The sequence below is a fragment of the Prinia subflava genome, chromosome 4 (assembly GCF_021018805.1).
Source record: "Prinia subflava isolate CZ2003 ecotype Zambia chromosome 4, Cam_Psub_1.2, whole genome shotgun sequence".
In the NCBI taxonomy this organism is placed as follows: domain Eukaryota; kingdom Metazoa; phylum Chordata; class Aves; order Passeriformes; family Cisticolidae; genus Prinia; species Prinia subflava.
Window position 1 is genome coordinate 59,621,700 of NC_086250.1, and position 19,946 is coordinate 59,641,645.

Sequence of the window (19,946 nt, forward strand, 5' to 3'; positions counted from 1 at the left end):
AAATGAAGTCAGTCTAAATTTGAGACAAGCATCTTAATGCAGTCTGAGCTGTTTAATGCTTCATATTCTTGGTTTGTTTTAATTGCTTTTCTCTATTAGGTTTGTGAGAAAGGAAATAATCCTAAATTGGTGGAGTTGTTACTAGCCAATGGTGCTCGAGAGCAGGATGTTCGGAGTGCTTTGACCATCAGTATAAAGAGAGGAGACAGCCAGATCATCAGTTTGCTCTTAAAGAAGCTCAGCCTTGATGTCACCAACAGCAGTATATGTCTTGGAGGATTTGGTTTTGGCAGATTAGAGCCTTCCTGGCTCATTCCTTTGTTCCCAGATAAACTTACTCAAACAAGAAAACAGAGTGAGTATATATAGAAATTGCTGTACAAAATGTGTCAATATCTTTTGATGATACCATGAATGTGTTTTTGGTGAAGACTTTCAGTTGAGAATCTCTTTATAGCATTCAGCTTTCTATAGAAAGTTTGGCAAAACTTGAAAATAAATCAAGATATTTCTGTTATTTTTTGAAGCTACTTAGATTTCTTGAAGATTATTTTATCTTTTCCATTTATTGTACATACAGATGCAGGTTCTGCACTGGCAAGGATGGTGATCAAATACCAGATGAAGAACAGTTCAGAGGATAGATCAAGAGCCTCCTCTGATCCAAACTTGTCTGAAGATGGCGTGGATAGAAACTATGATTGGAATTTCATACCTGACCCATTAGTGGAAAGTATTTTTCCTTTGAGTGATGATATTGATAGTGAAGGTAATTGTTTTTCTTTTCTTTTTTGCTTTTTGTAATCCCAGTCTAATGTACTAGGGCTAGACTATAGCCATAAATCAGTTGTTTATTTATATTTGAGATTTAACATCTGCCACGAAGAAAAAAACTTCTGTCTAAAATTTTGTTTGGGGTAACATTAGAAATAGTTTGTAGTAAGTATGTCCTTCATCTACAAAACTTAAGACCTTGAAGAATTCTATTCAGTTATACATTTAGAATTAGTTTGTCATGCATTCAGTTTTTTGTAGAGAGAAAGAGTAAGATTCTTGCAATTGAATATAGATACTTTTTCTGTCTTCTTCTGAGCTGCCTTTATAGTCTATGATAAAAAGCAAGAGCTTCAATTTGTCTCATCATGAAGTCAGGTGTATTGTGATCTAGAAACCCCTCTGTTCCCTAGGTAGTCTGTAAATAAAGTTTGTACAGCCAGATCTGGTATAAAGAACTATGTTATTAACAAATAAAGTAGGTGAAACAAGCCCTATCCCAAAGATAACTAATGGATCAGAAAGCGTAAATGGCAGATTTATGTTCAGCCCAACATCATTCTTTGTCACTGGGACATTTGAATGCCTTTAACTTATAGAAAGACAGCATTTCTGTCTATAATACCAGCAACCTAATAATGAAAGTAGCCTTAGTTTTTAATGTATCTTTTTTGTTGTTCTAATGTTGCTCTTATTTTAGAGCAGCTGGTTACTTAAAATCATCACAGATGAAGAATTTAAATTTTGGAATGAGAGAATCCTAAGGAACTTTCTGATTATGCTTTGTTCTTTTCCTTACATCATTCAGCACCACTTTTAATTTCTGTAGATCTATTTGTTGCCCCATGTAGAAAAGTTATAAAAAATGCAGTAGTGATTTTAGAAGTTTTAAAATTAGCTTTGAGAAGAGGGACATCAAATGTCTCCAGTTAATGACACCAAATGTCTCCTAAGTCACTAAATCCAGAGTGGCATTTGATGTTTCATTCTCAATAAATGTGGGAGTGCAAATTTATCTATCGAAATACAACCCTTTTCTATTTAAAAAAATCATTTACACTGAAGTAGCAGAAAGCTGTGCTATGAAACATGGATAATAATCCCAACCAGTGGAAATTTTGTATCATAAATCATCAGTGCAGGTCCTGCAATCACCTGCAAGTCCTACCTGAGGAGTGTCAGGGGAGTATGGCCCCTCTGTGCTAAAACACTCTGACAGCATTCTTGGCCTGTTGCACACAGAATTGACCAGTGAGATCCTCCCAGTATTGATGCTTTTGAAATGCATCTCTTCTTTGTATACCAGCATCTATATTACAGTTGAATTCTGAACCTCATCTTTAAGTATATTTTCTTCCCTATTTCTGTTCCTGTGTTCAAGGAAGTGAAGGTTCACTTTTTACAAAAAAGAAGTCCAATTCCATTGCAGTTGCTGATTTATATTGTAGGGAAGTGGCATGTCAGAGAGGTTCCCCTACTTTGCTGCGACATTCCTACTCTGTGGTAAGTCAGATCCATGCTCCTTCCAGGTTTTTAAGTCTATCTACATAGCCTACTCCAAAACTGTTAACCATCAAGTGTTAGGAAAGGTCATGTAACCATATGAGCTTTGTCTCAGTGTTACCATTCAGTGGTGGTGCACTGTGTGGATGAGTTTATGTCAGCAAAAATTCATGATCTAGAAAGTAGACGCCCTTTTGAAGTGTTCAAGTTTGCAGTCTGGTGTTCAAATGGAAATACAGAGGTCATGGGCCCATTCACAAAGATTTAACTTCCCCTTAGTGAAGCTGATCTTCAGTAATGATCAGTGGGAGAGACTGATTCCCTAAGAAGACATAAGAGGACAAATTGGATCGAAGTCAGGTTCCTTTGGTAGGAGCTTGTCTCTTTCCATTGACTGTAAAGGGAAACTGGGGAGACTGGCTTTCCTAGAGAAAGTTATATTTTGTAATACTCTGCTCTATCCTATTACTGCACCCTAGTGAAAGTCATTCTGGGTTGCCAGAAATACACTACTTCCATTGCACTTTAAATCTACCATTCTTCCATATTGCATGGGTCAATATGTTTCATAAAGATGTGACCTATTGTTATTTTGAGTTCAAGTGTATAGTTTTTTTGTGTTCTCCCTGTAAGCACTGATAAAAAGAAATTACAATTAAAAGAATTTTACTGAATTTGGATGATTTCAGAACATGTGTATGTTCCTAAACGCTTTTTCTCTTGGATTTTGCAGGGACCTGGCTCAGATTATGAACCATTAGTGAAACAAAGACGAAAATTCTTGTTCTCAGATGAATCCACCAGTAAGTAATCTATGCAATTTAAGGTATATAACAGATTTTGCATCCTTAATGCTTTCAGAAGCACAACATGCAAAGATTTGAGACAGATTATATATTTGTTTAAGAGGAGGATGCATTTTGGAAATATTACAGTGAAGTACAAATAATGCATATGCAGGGATTTTTATTTCTTGGGCACCACAAATAATTTATGTAGGCAATGGAATTTCATCAGTGCCCTTATTAGCTTTCAAAAGCTCCTTCCATTCTGCAGTGCCAAAAAATTCACCTCCTCCCCTTCTTGTCTTACAAATTTCTGTGTCTTAACAGGATTCTTCATGGATTTGGATCTTAACCAATATCCAAACATTCATTCTTTTCTGCATCTTTAGATCCCAAGTTAAATGATCGTAATTTTACCTAAACGATAAATGAAATCATGGTGTTTTCACTTTTTTGTTTTAATAGAAGGCATCTCAAAATTGTCATCACATCTAAGATCATCAGACAGTCTTTCTTCATTGATCTCAGAGAAAGAATATATTAAATCACTAGATCTTTCATCAAATGAGCTGGAGAACATTGATGCCATCAGCCAGAATAGCTGCTTAACTAGTCATCTGGAACACCTTGAGAAACTGGAGCTCCACCAAAATGCTCTTACAAACATTCCAGAACAACTGTGTGAAGTAATTCTGCATAATTTTATGTAACACAAATTGAAATTAGTTAAAGTGTTGATCTCTAATAATGTAATCCATATATATTGTAATAATGTATCCATAGCAATATTACTCAAGAATATGGGTGTATATTTTGGCATGCCTCATACATTTACTCAGCTTTCATTCAGTGGATTCATGTTCATTAGAAATCAAAGTGTTTTCACGGGATTGTTTTAAGTCAATTACTGCAGAGAACTGCTTTAAGATGTGTGATATTAAGTAGCATAATAATGGCAGTGAAACAGAGAACTGCAGGAAATTAATAGCCTAAATTTTATGAAATGGAGCTAGTTGTTTTTGAATAATGCCCTATACTTTATTTTTTTGTAGAACTATTACAGGTTACATTGGTATGATTGCTATTTTCTGCTACTTTTCCATGTGAGATAAATATAAATAAATCAATAATTTGCATAAAAATATAACTCAATTGCTAACATACAAATTCATATTTTCTTTTAACTTCTTACAAACAAATTATCCTTTTCTTTCAGAACTTGAAGTGCTTGACTTACTTGGATTTGCACAGTAACCGATTTACTTCTTTCCCAACTTACTTACTGAGGATGGGTTGTATTGCAACCCTCGATATCTCGAGAAATGACATTGGACCTTCCTTTGCTTTGGATCCGTGCCTCAGATGTCCAACTCTAAAGCAACTCAACCTTTCATACAATCAGCTGGTGTGCACTCCTGAATTTCTTACAAGTGTTGCTGAAAATCTAGAGCAGCTCTTGCTGGAAGGGTGAGTAGCAGGAGTAAATGGACTGTGGCATAACAAACATAATAGGAGATAATAGATTTGTCATGCAGAATGATGACTGTTAAAGCATGCAAAGGATTGGAACTCTGACATAATCCTCCAAACGTGTAAATTGCTACAATTTTCGTAGTTGGATTGCAAAGTACAAGACATGAGAATGACTTTGGGCCTTGATAGAATCTAATAGCATTGCTGTTCTATTAACATGCTAGATATGTTGTAGTTCAGTTTCTTTCTGCTACTGTACTATTAGTCCACAGGGCTGTGTAGCCTGACATATTCAGCTAGGTTTTCTGTATACACAATACAGTTTCCACTGTATTTCATATGCATGAAGGGTTCTCTGGAAGTAGAAGTAATGTAATTTTAGGTATTGATATGGATATGTTTTAGATGACAGAAAGAGATAAAACAAGTAGCTTTTTTGTTTGCTAGTTTTTGCCATATTTCTTAGCAAGGTAATTTGTACCTATGTGGAATTCTTAAGAATGTAATTGGTGGTAGCTCTGTAAACTGCAGAGTTCATGCTAAATAAGGTGGTGAACTTTGTTAGTAATACTACCCTGGCAAAACAGTGGCTGTATTTTTTATCTCTGTATTTTTGGGATCTTTCTCTTCCTCTTTCTAGTGTTCTTCTCCCCAGAATACATTGTGTAAAATTACATACTCATCCAGAATTGCATTCCATACAACAATCCTTTTTTAAAAAAAATTTAGGTTGTCAGTAGTTTTGTAATTATTATATTGCAAACACATATTTTTAGTACATAGAACCTTCCACAAAGGCAGCAGTTCTCTTTGTGTGGGTTTGAGCTCCAGTATGTAATCAGAAAATTAAACTTTGCAATACATTTTGACACTTGGTCTCCAAATTGATTAAACTGATGTTAATATCAGTCATGTTATTCCATGTTCCCATATGTACTAGGTTTTTTGCTGACTGGTCAGTCTTTATGTAGATAAAGCTTTCCTTTTGTTCTACTGGTGTAAGGACTTTGTCAGATCAAGACTACTTTCACCTTTTACCTAACAGTTTCAAAATAAAACATGGATTTTCTTTTTTCTTGTTGTCATAGAAACAAAATTTCATGCTTATGTTCACCCCTGTGCTTGAAAGATCTGAAAATTTTAAACATTAGTAAGAACAGTATTTCATGCCTTGCTGAGAATGTCTTCATGGGCTGTACAAAACTGGAGCAGTTCAATGCCAGGATGAATGTTCTTGGTAAGTATCTGGGAAAGTAGGATTCACCTTCTAGAAACTATTCCAAGTCACAAAATTCCTCTGCATTCAATATTTGGAATATTGGGAGAACAGAAAAGAGTAATACCACATGTACTTGTCCATGTTTATAGTTTCCTAAGTATCAGCTTTTGATCACTGAAGCACAGAGTGTGCTTCCAGTCATTTGATCTGACTCATTTAACTCATCTTGTTCCTGCATTTGGAGTGCACGCTGTAAAAATGATTGAGTGTACTTGAGATTGTACACACTGTCAAGGAAGGTTCAAAGAAGAGAAAATCATTCCAGTTTAGCTTGCAAATCTACTACTAATACAGTTTTAATATACTGCAATACATAGAAGCATCCTGGCTTGTACCAGCAGCAGTGTGGCCAGCAGGACCAGGGCAGTGATTGTTCCCCTGCACTCAGCACTGGTGAGGCCACACCTCAAACCCTGTGCTCAGTTTTGGGCCTCTCACTATGAGTCACTGAGGTGCTGGAGTGGATCTAAAGAAGGGTAGAGGAGCCTGTGAAGGGTCTGGAGCACAAGTGTGATGGGGAGCATCAGGGGGAACCTTATCAGTCTCTACAGCTGCCTGCAAGAAGGCTGCAGCGGTGGGGGTTGGTCTCTTCTCCCAAGAAACAGGCGATATTACAAGAGAAAATGGCCTTGAGTGGTGCCTGAGGAGGTTAGATTGGGTATTAGGGAAAAATTCCTCACTGAAAGAAGCACTAGAATAACCTGCACAGGGGAGTGGTTGAGTCACCATCTCTGGAGGTTTTTAGGAGATATGTGAATGTGGCTTTTAGGCCTTTAGTGGTGACTTGGCAGTGCAGGGCTAATGGTTGGGCACAATTGTCTTAAAAGGTCTTTTCCAACCTAAATGATGCTATAATTAAATATTTACCACACTATATCCAGCATTGCCATCAGAACAAGAGAGAATGTTGTTGAGTTGTCTGCATTCAGGTGTCATTTGAGATGCCCTGAATCATCCCCCTGGGCTTACAGCTTCTGCTCCAGAAAAAGCAGATCTTCTGTTAGCTCCTGTGTTTTATGTTTAAACCTTGGCTCAGGTAGCACAGGGCAGATCCCCTTCACTAGAACCCAGTGTTAAAGAACTGAATTGAATCCATCCAGAGTGGGTGTCAGTGGCTTAGCATATTTTTTGCAAAAGTGTCAAAAATAATTTATTTATGCAAATTAAAAGTTATACAAATCAGATTTTCAATTATAGAGTGGGAGTTCATAAGTTACTGTTAGAATTTAATCTTTCTTCAAGACATAAAATCTTCCATTTAGAATTTTTTTGTCACATTATTTCAGAAGGTAACTCTTAGAATTGCATTAAACACAGCTGAACCATTAGACTCATTTTTATAAGAATGAATAACAATGAATGGGTGAATAAGACCAAAGAAATCCTGGGTCACATGGGAATCTTTTGTATACTTGCAGTACAGTAAAGTGTAAGTAAGATTATTTTGGTGTTTAGTGCCACTAGGAGATGAAGGAAATTTATTAAAAGCCAATATATTAATTAATTTGGGGAGTTTAGCTTTTAATAAGTTTTTAAAAAAAGGATTTGAACTTTGCCTTTGGTAGGTGATACCTTTGTATGAGAAAGATAGACTGACCTTTTAGTCTGTCTAAACTCCAGTCTTAAAAATAGTTTAAGATCATAGGATTAACCTCTTTTTCTGCTCTAGAAAAAATACCTGACTTGTCATCCAGCATAACAAGTTTAAAATTATCCCAGAATTGTTTTAATAATGTTCCAGAAGCAATTCTTCTTCTACCACAGTAAGTTACTTTTTTATTCATTGATGTTAATGTCAAGTTCTTGATAAAGAAAATCTGATGACAAAATCATTCTTAAGCAGAAAATTCTGCATGTTTTACTGATTTTCAGGGAATCCTCACTGGTTAAATCCAGAACGTGGTAGCTTTTAAACTGAAGACAAATTAGTCACATTTTGTTCACGATTCTGAAAATTCTGTTCCTCATATTCAAATCACTGTTGTTGAAAATGCATTCCTTGACAGCTGAAGCTGACAGTTCTTGCTGAGAATACTAGAATTAATCTCATATTTCCTTGGAACCAAAAATAAAAAGATACCAGCAGTTTTCCCATTCTGAGTTCTGTAAACTTTTGCACAAGACTCCTGAGATTAGTTTTCCACTTCCCATATAACATGAGATACTTATTCTCAAAGAAAAACACTTCCTCTAGAAGGAGTTGTGATAAACAAGCATGTGACATTTATTTTGCTATACCTTCAAAGCATCACTTATGTGAAAATTGGACTTCTGCTTTTTTAATAGAAATTGCAGACCTTAACACTAGAATGAGATTGTGGAGGGAGTGCTTGGAAGGGGTGATCCAGTAGGTGTGGGGAAATGTGAGTGCTGAGGGCACATCCACAGATTTGGGAATTTATGTTAATGAAAGTAGCATGATACTGCACAATTTCAGCATGCTAACATTCACAGCAGCAGGTTTAATGGATGTGTTAAAAAAATGCAGGTTTCAGGTTCTACATCTCCCAGCTCAGACAAATCAAGGTGTTGTATGCATTTTTATATGCTTCATGTGTCATAGTAACATAAACAGCATATTTGTCCAATAGATGTAGGTGAACCATGTAATTTCTGCACATACATGTATTTGCAAACATATCTTCTTGTATTGGGATTTCAATCAGAAAACCATTTCTTCTAATAGCTAATCCACTTGCTAATTAAAAATGAATACAGCTTTGGTTCCAGCTAATCTGGGTTTTATTTTTTCATTTGCTAACTGCTGTCTTTTATTTTCATGTTTTTAGTTTGCGATCAGTAGATTTAAGCCAAAACAGGATCATAAGCCTGCCTGGACCGATGCACTGGAAATCACTAAATTTGAGAGAGCTATTATTTAATCATAATCAAATAGATGTCTTGGACTTGAGTGAAAAGGCATGTGCATGGTCTAGGCTAGAAAAGCTACACCTCTCCCACAACAAGTTAAAGGAGGTAAAGTGTAAGATTCTACCTAAAGAAAATTTAATTGCTTTTCAGTTGTATGCATTTTTTTCAATGTTCATTTGATTTTCATGTCACCTCTCATACCATTGTACACTGTATAATGAAATGGTATGTAAGTGCAAATAGTACTCTGTGAAGGAAAATCACTGTATTCTATTTAGCCTTTCTGCCTAGAGTGTGTCATATAATCAGTTTGTATATTGAAGTACTTATAAAGTCCCTTCTCTCTTACTGTGGGATATTAGGCCTGTTTATTTTTAAAAAAATGAACTCCAGCAGTAAAAATAATACCTAGGTCTGTTAAATAATTAATGTATTTGTGTTCCTCATTTTTTTAAACATTTAATTGCCTATTAAATGTTCTTTTATTTAGATTCCTCCTCAGATTGGCTTCCTAGAGAACTTGACTTCTCTGGATGTAAGTCATAATCCTGATCTGAGATTCTTTCCCGATGAAATGGGAAGACTGTCCAAAGTCTGGGATCTTCCTTTGGAGGGACTCCATCTTAATTTAGACTTCAAGCATGTAGGATGCAAAGCCAGAGACATTATCAGGTTTGTTGCCTTCTTATTCTTGAAAATTCCTGGTTTGCTTTCTTGGGATTTGCAGTAAGCACTGAGAAAATAACATGCTGTTTTGAAAAGACATTCTGGTTTGTCATGTGAAATCCAGCATGCTGTTCTGTGGAAGGTTGTGATATCAACACACACAGATACAAGAGATGAGAGTGATTTAGACCATACCAGTATTACCTCTTGAATTTGATGTTTCTATAAACGGTGCAATAAGTGGTGCTTACCAATTATTTCTACTATGTTTATTGTGTTCCTCAGTGCATGAACAGAGCACAATTTTGGGATAATTACTAAATAAAGACATATTCTGAATTAAATTTTCGCTTTCAAATCAGAAATTAGAGTAGACAGTTAACAATAATATCAAACAGATATTGAAAATTTGAGGAACTTTGTATGGTTCTAGATTTTTCTTGTTCTTGAGTTCTCTTGGTCTTTTTCTCTGTTATACACTTCTGTGATTTTTGCAAACTTTTTTCTACCAGATTTCTTCAACAACGACTGAAGAAGGCTGTGCCTTATAACAGAATGAAGCTCATGATTGTTGGAAACACTGGCAGTGGGAAAACTACCCTGCTACAACAACTAATGAAAAGCAAACGAACAGAACTGGGCTCTCCAAAAGCTACAGTAGGCATTGATGTTAAAGATTGGATCATTCAAGGGAAAGGCAAAATGAAGAAGGAGCTTATATTAAATGTGTGGGACTTTGGAGGTATTTCCTGAGTTTATTTTCCTTTACTATTGTCTTTTCTAACATTTTAATGCTTTGATTATTCTTAGAGTCAGCCTGTGGTAATTCAAACTGGGGACAATGGAATCACAAGCATACACCAAAAGTCCAATGATTTATAAGTTAGTGAATTCTGTAAATTAGCAGCTAATCCCCCAAATTTAATATAAAGCCTCAGGAATTTCTTATCACCAAATGTAGTTTGACCATTCTTTTCAACTATAATCCTTCAGAATAATCATTTCAGAATAGTAAGAAATGGCTTTTAATCACCAGAAGAATCTTTCATTGAACTCTGTTTCTCTCTTTTGTAGTCTGGGTCTCTCTAGGCTCTGCAGTATCACAGATTTGTAAGGTCACAGACAACAAAGCACTTAGGATGAGTCTTTGAACCTTGTGTTTCTGGGAAACTTTCTAAGTTTGGGGGACTAAAGAAGCACTTCTAAAATCCAGGACTATTTGAGGCTATAGAAAAGTTATTTTTAAACAGAGATCTGTCATCATTTAAATACAGTCTATCACAATGCATAAGCACCATTCAAGCTGGATGTCCAGCTTTAGTTGTAATTTTAAGTGCTTAATTATGTGAATTTCTTTTGAAGTTGCTGAAAGTATAGGAGAAAGGAAAGGAAGAGGGTAGAAGAAAAAGAGTGAGGGAGACATTCAGTATTAGAGTTGTAAAAGAATCACAACCTTATAAGTTGCCTATGCAGCAAATGTGTTTATCCAGTTAAATCTTACACTTGATGTAAAACCAGTGTATCTGTTCTAACATTACAGTTCAGTCAATGAGCTACCACAGAGTGCCTTCCTAAAATTTGTAGTTATTATGGTTTCCTGTCAATTTATACACATTCCAGCAAACATTAATTTTGTTTGTGAACTCGTGGTCTGGGGACATGTGTTCCTCTGCCTTTTTGTGATCTGAAGATGTTCAGTCGAGGAAGTTCTAAACAATGGAAAATGTTGATCATTAGGACAAGAAGAGTTCTACAGCACCCATCCTCATTTCATGACCCCGAGGGCTTTATATCTTGCTGTTTATGATCTCAGCAAAGGACAAGCAGAGGTGGATGCTATGAAGCCATGGCTTTTTAACATCAAGGTAAGATATACAGAATGGAATTCTCCTTTCCAGGGAGCTGTAGGTGAACAGCAAATTAACCATATATACATATATATAGAGAAAGAAGAAAAAAAATCTTCAGAAAGTGAGAATAATAATATTAAAGAACTGAAATACATAATATATGAAAGTATTCTTAGACATAAAAAGACATGATCAGCACCATTTTGGATTTAAAATTATATAAAGTGATGTGCAAAAAAATAGTTTGTATATTCTGGCAATATTTGAATTTATTTTGAATGAAAATAAGAAAGGAGTAGTATTAAAGAAATAGTGAGTTGTTAAACTTGCATTTTTCTTCTACACCAGTATAAATTTTGGGGAAATCAGAATTAGACTAATTTACAACTGACTAGATACAGGTTTGAAATCATGGTATCAACTGTTTGCTTAGTATCCTATTTTTAATAGGAATGATTCCAGAACTATGGTAGGGAATTGACCTGAGAATCTGCCTCTGTATTTGTCATTTTTTCTAAGTGTTTGTCTCCATTTGTGGAGCCGTTCCATGGCGAGTGAGCATTACTTGTCTTTTCTTTTGGTAGGATGCTTAGCCATGACTGAGCAGTACGCTCATATAAAGAGTTTGTTTCCTGATCCTGTTAATGAACTTGTCTTTTTCACTCTTTTCACCTTGGGCAGTGGTACAGGGCACAGCATTGCAATCAGTTTAGTGTTGATGAAAATCACTTCTGATGTGTTCTCCTTTGCTATGCAGTACTTGCTGATGTTTCACTGCTGCCCTGTTCCAATGATGGCTAGCAAAGTACCTTTTTTTTTGTTTTTCCATTTTGTTGGATGTTCTTAACGAATAACGTCCCCCTATTTTACTGCCAATAGTATTAATCTGCAAGGAATGAAGTCCTGATGTACACTCCTTCCTTGTAGAAGAAGCTGATTTTTTATTATTTCTCTTTTGAAATAGATGGCTCTCTGAATGTTTGACTAAATTGCTCACATTTTGTGTGAATATAAAACACTAAAATCAACATCCACTATTGAGTTAATCAACAGTATGGCTCTCACTAACAGGCTCGAGCATCAACATCCCCTGTCATTCTTGTTGGCACTCATTTGGATGTTTCTGATGAAATGCAGCGTAAGGCCTGCATGGGTAAAATTACCAGGGAGCTGTTGAACAAGCGAGGCTTCCCAGCAATCCAGGATTACCACTTTGTCAATGCTACAGAGGAATCTGATTCCATTATCAGGCTTCGGAAAATCATCATAAAGGAGAGTCTTCACTTCAAGGTAAGCTACATACTGTTTTTAATGCTGAAAAAAATCCTTGTTTGACTTAAGTCAATACATTTTTGAACATTAATGCATAAATAAATAAATTTCCACGTGATAGCAAAGTCATCTTGCCTTCTACAAAATGTTGCACAGAGCAAAATAATGAAGGAAAATCACCAGGTTTGTTTTAATTTGATTTTCTTCCCAAAAAATCAACTTAGTAAAAATCCCAGCTAAGTTGTATTTTCAAGCACTAGGGCCATAAATCAAGTATTTAATTAAAAATGAGCCATCTTTGTCTTACAAAGAAATTCAATTAAAACTTTGGTTTCTTGGGCAGCATCATGTAATTACAGTGAGGATCGCAAGATTTCAGGGGACAGGAAATATGATATTGTGGTTTGTGAAAACCCACTGATTTCCCATTTACTGAGTACATTTAACATAGCATGAAACTATTTCTATAAAGAGGAAAGTGAATTAAAGCAGGAAAAGAGGATCTTGTGGACTGAGTGATCCTCCTAGATTGGAATATCTGCATTTGTAATTCTGTTGTCTCCAAAGTCATCCCAACTCACTTCCAGCTCTATCTTTAGCCACAGCATGAAGCCCTAAGTGTGAATGAAGAGACCAACCCAGGCATGGAGCTTATAAAAAGACAGGATCCTACCTGTAACAAAAAGAATATACTTTTTTTTTAAATTTATGAATTTATTTATTTTTTTCATTTATGTCATAACATATTGAAGAGAAAAGATGATGTCCTGTGCTACTTAAATCAATGGCAGATTTTCATAAATCGTACCAGAAGCCAAATTGCTTCTGAATGACTTTGGAAGATTTTATAAAGCAAATGTATTTATGATTAGCCTCACACCAGGTTACAAATGAGTTAAAGTGCACCCTCCTCTCTTGTTTCTTTTAGGAATTAGCAGCTTACCCATATCCAAAGTCTCCCTAATTTCACTCCACAGTGCAAGGAACAGCTAACCAGTGCTAAATGGCAAGGAGGTGTCCTCTTCAAGTGAAATGAGTTAATTCCTCTTCTCATTCATCCAGTGGGCATGACTAGAGCTGGTGATTTTATATGGCTCTTTGTCTCACCATACTTATTCAACACTCCAGAGAAATTGTGCTTTTTGAAAAATGTTGTTCCTTTAATGTCTACATCTCTTGATACTATGACTTAAACTGATGTTTAAACTTCCACACAAATGTAAGATGGCCTGAAGGAAATGAGATAATTGACATAAATTATGTCGGTAGTTGGTGAAAGGAATGTTACAAGGGATCTGCTTAGAGGTTAGACAAAGTGAGTTAAGGATTCAGCATTGTCATCAAGTACTCTGAAGTCTTTGAAATTGCACAAGGTACTAATTTCATCTGCACAAGGTATCAATTATATTTTTGACACATTAAAAACATCACAGTGCATTGGTGAGAGAAAGATTACAGTTAAGAAGCCAGTTTGTAAACATTGGGAAAGCTGTTTCCCTTTTCCTCAAACAAGTAAGTAGGTCAGCATGCATGGAGGAAGGAAAATCTGACTGGATACTAGTGATTACCAAATATCAAAGTCTGTCTGCAGGAAATAATGGAATGGAAGGTTCAGGAAACAGGCACAGAGCACCCATTTATGTCACTCATGTGGCTAAATTTATATAATTCTGTTCTCTTGTCCACTGACTGCCAGCAGTGGCGACTTTTAATCAAGCTACTACCTTCTTCCTGCAGTTTCCCTAAAGACATGGCAGAGATACTACATATTACAAGAAGGATAGGGGTTTTTTATTAATTTATCTATTGTTTTGTGTTAACTAAAGATGTATATCATCTGTTCATACAGTGAATATTTTCCTTTCACTTTGAACCAAAGCTTCTCTTTGAAACAACATCTTCTGAGAGACCTCATTAATTATTTTTAATGTACAAGTAATATGGAAATATTTTCTTCTCTGAGTATTTATTTATAGAAAGATATAATTCTGAAAGAATAATTATTTCTCTCATCTACCTTTCAGCAGAACACTAATTTATGTTAGTCAATAAATGAGTGGTCTTGTTCCTTTCTGCTACTATCGAGTGGATGCACACTTTATATCTTAGTTTTATTTTCTGCATTTCACATCAATAAAAATATACTTTTAAGATTATTATTCCTAATTTTACAGATCAGAGATCAACCAGTGGTTGGTCAGCTAATTCCTGACAGCTACCTGGAGCTGGAAAAGAGAATTTTGCTGGAACGTAAAAACGTCCCAGTGGAATTTCCTGTAATTGATCAGAAACGTTTGGTGGAACTGGTACAAGAAGGGCAGCTACAGCTGGATGAAAATGAGCTCCCTCATGCAATTCACTTTCTGAATGAATCAGGTAAAATATTCTCTTCAGTGTGAGTTTGTTAGCACTTCTTTGTAAATCTGCAGCTGACAGATCTGTGCATGTTTTTAAATCTTTCACAAGGTTGCCACAAAATGGTAATCTGAAGTGTCTAAGCTTGGGTACCCTTAGTTTGTTAAACTGCATTGTTAGGAAGGAGATTCCATTGCATGAAGGATCAGTACTGTAGCAGTTGATATCTCTTGCTCTCTCTTACCCCTCCTTGAAAACATTCTGCTGCTGGTTAGGCAGCACAGTCACTGAAGAAAGATGCAGTTGCTGTGGTAGCTCAGACAGAGTAGTGGTTAGAGGAACACCTGTAACAGCTTATCTCAGTGCAGTACTGACTTCCTAAGGTTAAGTAATAAACTACACAGAGCTTAGCAAAAAAGAAAGTCAGATTAAAAATATAACAAAAAGTCTGAAAGTAAAGGTAAAGCTGAGCAAGCTGTGCTTGCGCTCTACTGTTCTGAGATATTGACATAAATATAGCTGTATTTATTATTCAAATTGTTTATGCCAAGTCATAATAAAAACCACCCAGAGTGGAGTGCTTACCTTGCTTAATATTGATCTTGAGCAATGCATTGCTAATTACAGTGTTCTTTGTGCAGGTGTTCTCCTTCATTTCCAAGACCCAGCACTACAGCTCAGAGATTTGTATTTTGTAGATCCAAAGTGGCTGTGTAAAATCATGGCACAGGTCAGACTGATTATATTTTTGTGCATTCATTTATGGTACATACCCACTGTCTAAAGCCACTGTAACTCATCAGTGTTCCTTCTTCACTATTTTTTGTTTCATGATCTAGAATTTTCTCAACGCCCACATTTTTTTACTTGATTATTTCTATTTCTATTGCATTCTCGACTACTGACTGTCATTGTGTGTCTGTTCTTACATTGTGATGTCCAAATCATTTAAACTGCAATGGACACAAGAATACATGTAGAATAGAAAAACCCCATGGATGCAAGGTAATCTTGCAATATGTTGCCACAGTTTGGGATGAAATCAGAAGCTTTGGGCTAAAGACTGTAAGAAGGGGGAAGAATTTTAGTTATATGCTAGGTACAGATGGCAAAAAAAAGTCAGTGAATATCGAGTTGGAATTGGAGAGCAGCAGACTGACTGCTAAAGTGAGACCGTCATTGAAATGTTGATCTAGAAACACTCTCAAAATTTGTTATATATACCCAGATTTTCTAACCTCTGAAACTTTCATCTAGTGATGAATGTACACCTGAAATTGTTTCACTTTTTTTAAAAGATTCTGATGGTGAAAGTGGAAGGCTCTTCTAAATACCCTAAGGGAATTGTAAAGCGTTCAGATGTGGAAAAATTCCTTTTGAAGAAGAGCAAGTTCCCTAAAGTCTATATGTCACAATACTTCAAGCTTCTGGAAAAGTTTCAGATTGCTTTGCCATTAGGAGAGGACCAGCTACTTATCCCAAGCAGGTAAGCAAGGGGCTAAACCCACAAATGACAGCCATAGAGATAGATCAAAATAGAAACCTCCCATCAGGATAAATAGTTTCACTGATCTTCAGAGCAATTTGGTACATGAAAGCATGACATATTCTTTGTATATTACATTTTAGTAAATGCTCTCAGAAGAGACATGGTAAGCTGATCTTGTAGCAGATAAAGCTTATGCTGTATCAACATAGTGGGTAAATGAAAACTATAAATGATAGAATACTTTATGAGGATGGTACTTCTTTTACAGTTACTGTGCTTCAAGACTACAGCAAGGAGATTATAATTTAGCTTCACACAGCAGTGTGCCAGCATTACAGATATTTATTGCAATATAAAAGAAGACACTTTTGTAACCTAATTGCGTGAAGTGAGAACCACAGATAAGTTACTCAGAGCCAGTATCTCCTTCCAAAAGATAGATACTAAATGTGGTGACAAAAAAAGTGTTATGACTTTGAGTGTAGTTGGTTTTTTTATCTGAAGCAGATAACTCAGTTTCTCTGCCTCAGTTATAGATTTCCCTAATGTGTTTATTAATGTTTACTTTGCCAAAGGCAGAGAGTGTTGCATGGCTGCACTGATTAGGATTTTTATGTCCTTCAAAGCCCTGGGACAGGAAGATTTTATCTGAATTACTTACCAGCCCTATATATGTCTCAGATTTTTCTCATATTTGCATTAAATATCTAATGATCCGTTAGTGAGGTGCAGTTGGGTTTAAATTACTGTCAGAACTAGACTTTGACACAAGCAAGCAGAATAAAGAAACACACTACATTAAAACCCTGACCTTCCCTGACCATTCATTAATAAATAATGCATTTCACATGATCAATAATATATGTCATCAGCTCAGATACATTACATCATCAAATACTGTCTTAATATTTTTATTCTTTCAGCTTGTCTGATCACAGACCTGTTATAGAGCTTCCTCACTGTGAAAATTCAGAAATTATCATCAGGCTTTATGAGATGCCATACTTTCCTATGGGATTTTGGTCCAGGCTGATCAACAGGTTGCTTGAGATATCACCTTACATGCTGTCAGGAAGAGGTACAAATCTTTATCTTCCAAAGGAGTAGTGTACAAGTTTGCTTTGAATGCCATCACCTGCTTGTTAAAGATTTAGTCCTCAACAGTTTTGCTTTAGCTATATTCTGAACACTTCATAAATGTAAGAAAAAGACAGTGGTCATTTTTGTAACTTAGAAGTATCCAGGAACAGATAGTGCCTGATCTCCAGAGTGGTGTGCAAAAGAAATAAAGGCTGTAAGTGGTCCATTTCTCTCCTTCACTTGCTAGAGATAGGGGAAATCCTTATGTTTATGCAATATTGCTGTTTGCAGAATATGGGAAGGGATATGTCTTCCATACAGAAAAACAAAGTGCTTTTCTTCAGGTTCATTAATTCTCCCTTTATTTAAGTCTCAAAGCTTTGCTTTTGTCAGAAAGAGGGGATATGTCTTTACTTTTTTCCCAAGAATCCCATGCTTTCACATGCTGATACTGCACAAATAGCACTTTTAAATACCTGATATACTGGCATTCAAATTTCTTCTAAGCATCAAATTCCAGTTGAATCCTGCCATTTCATGAGTGTGTGACAGGAAATATTTAAACCACGGCACTTTTTTGTATTTTGCCTGAGATACTCTGTGCTTGAACCTGAATGTACCTAAGCATTTCTGTAATGCCTACCTGCTGCATGACTTACCATCTGATTAAATACTTACAGTTTGTGGGTATGCCTTCTAGAGCTGAACACAAGTTGATATACATTTAGTTTTTGTGTGGCTATGCTGCCTGCAAAGTTGTAGCCTTTATTTTGTTTGTTATTTAGGTAAGTATAACCCTACAATTATAATTATTATATTCAAAGTACCATGAATTATTCTGAATATTTTATAATTGACATTCATATTGGAGATCAAGCTTTTAATCTAATTTTGTGTTTTCTAGAGCGAGCTCTTCGTCCTAATAGAATGTACTGGAGACAAGGCATCTACCTGAACTGGTCTCCTGAAGCTTATTGTCTAGTGGAATCAGCAGTATTTGACAACAACCCAGACAGTTTTTTGAAAATTACAGCACCTTCTTGCAGAAAAGGTTAATTATTCCTGAGCCTGAATTTTGCTCCAGTTTGATTGCAGCTTGGCTTTTTGGTTTGTTGTGCTTTTGCCTTTGGAGTATAGAATTTATCTTTGCAATTAAAAGTATGGCAGATTTGGTCTGTAATTTCCTTCTTTTTGTTTCTTAAAGGGTGCATCCTTTTGGGGCAAGTTGTGGATCATATAGATTCTCTTATGGAAGAGTGGTTTCCAGGTCTGTTGGAAATAGATGTGTGTGGTGAAGGGGAAACGCTGTTGAAGAAATGGGCTCTGTACAGCTTTCAAGATGGTCAAGAACACCAAAAAATACTACTGGATGACTTGCTTAGGAAAGCTGAAGAAGGTATGTATTTATGCTGTTTGAGGTATATAGAGGTGCATTTGTATCTACACAAATACTGTGCAACATCTGCTTTATAACATTAGGATGCTTCATGTTATTTAAAAATGCTTCATTTCCGTAAGAAAAAATTACAGTGTAAGTCAAAAGCAACTTGGGGATTTGTTATGTAAGAGCTATTATATGTAAGTATAGAATATGAGATTGCATCTACTCTGTGTAGTTGTATAAAAATAGCAATAATTGAAAGATTCATTTTGTTTTAATACTGATAATGCAGCATCAATCTTGGAACTGAATCCAACAGATAGTAAAACTAATACTTGATCTCCTGGCTGGATCACATAGCACAGTAATTTAAAAGACAATATTCAGTATGGCATTCTACACACTAACAGCATTCTTTCTTTTTACAGACAGAAAAACATCTTAGTTTCATGCTGTTACATAGCAGCAAATTTTTTCACATTTGATTGGTACATATATAGAACATTGAAAATACTTAAACATGTGAGAGCCAAGAGTTTGAATGGCAGACTTAATTAGTGTGTATGTCTGTGTGCATGCCTATATATATATATGTAAGCACATATATGAATCTAATTTTAGGTACATTGACTTTACTCATTCTCAGAGATCCTCATGCCTTTCAGTGCATTTTCATTGATGCCTACCCTTCTTTTTTCTTTTCATTTTCTCTTTTGTTTTTCTTAGGTGACCTTTTGGTAAATCCAGATCAACCAAGACAGACCATTCCAATTGCTCAGATTGCTCCTGATCTGATTTTGGCTGATTTACCTAGAAATATTATGTTGAACAATGATGATCTGGAATTTGATGAAGCTCCTGAATTTCTCTTGGGTAAGCATTATTTTGTAGGGTGGGGTTTTTTTACAGAGATTATGTAAATAAATCAGTTCTGCAACATATAAAAAGCATTTTAAAGATTTCTTTTCTGAAGGAATGTATTATTTTAAGATGTTCTGAATTTCAGGTTATTGAGTTGAATTTTCCATTATTTGTGTATTCATTTATGGATACATAAATGATGTGGAATTGTGAAATTCCACAATTTCCTTGTGCACTAGGACACTGGTTTTTATATGTTCAGTTTACTGATCGTGAGTCTTAACACAGTAGATGATTCACATTATCC

The 19,946-nt window shown here is 35.6% G+C and overlaps 1 protein-coding gene across 1 annotated transcript in view; it reads left to right on the forward strand.

The window, feature by feature from the left end:
• LRRK2 (leucine rich repeat kinase 2) overlaps nt 1-19,946 on the forward strand; it is a 62,874-nt gene that overhangs the window by 27,357 nt on the left and 15,571 nt on the right. Inside the window, exons 19-38 of the mRNA XM_063396859.1 lie at nt 100-355; nt 581-769; nt 2,156-2,277; nt 3,011-3,080; nt 3,528-3,748; nt 4,279-4,529; nt 5,624-5,772; nt 7,484-7,577; nt 8,604-8,790; nt 9,176-9,357; nt 9,864-10,093; nt 11,089-11,216; nt 12,273-12,491; nt 14,648-14,849; nt 15,470-15,558; nt 16,127-16,314; nt 17,241-17,395; nt 18,302-18,448; nt 18,602-18,793; nt 19,505-19,651. Of these exons, the coding sequence (XP_063252929.1) occupies nt 100-355; nt 581-769; nt 2,156-2,277; nt 3,011-3,080; nt 3,528-3,748; nt 4,279-4,529; nt 5,624-5,772; nt 7,484-7,577; nt 8,604-8,790; nt 9,176-9,357; nt 9,864-10,093; nt 11,089-11,216; nt 12,273-12,491; nt 14,648-14,849; nt 15,470-15,558; nt 16,127-16,314; nt 17,241-17,395; nt 18,302-18,448; nt 18,602-18,793; nt 19,505-19,651 (3,418 nt within the window). The remainder of the gene's footprint in view (nt 1-99; nt 356-580; nt 770-2,155; nt 2,278-3,010; nt 3,081-3,527; nt 3,749-4,278; nt 4,530-5,623; nt 5,773-7,483; nt 7,578-8,603; nt 8,791-9,175; nt 9,358-9,863; nt 10,094-11,088; nt 11,217-12,272; nt 12,492-14,647; nt 14,850-15,469; nt 15,559-16,126; nt 16,315-17,240; nt 17,396-18,301; nt 18,449-18,601; nt 18,794-19,504; nt 19,652-19,946) is intronic.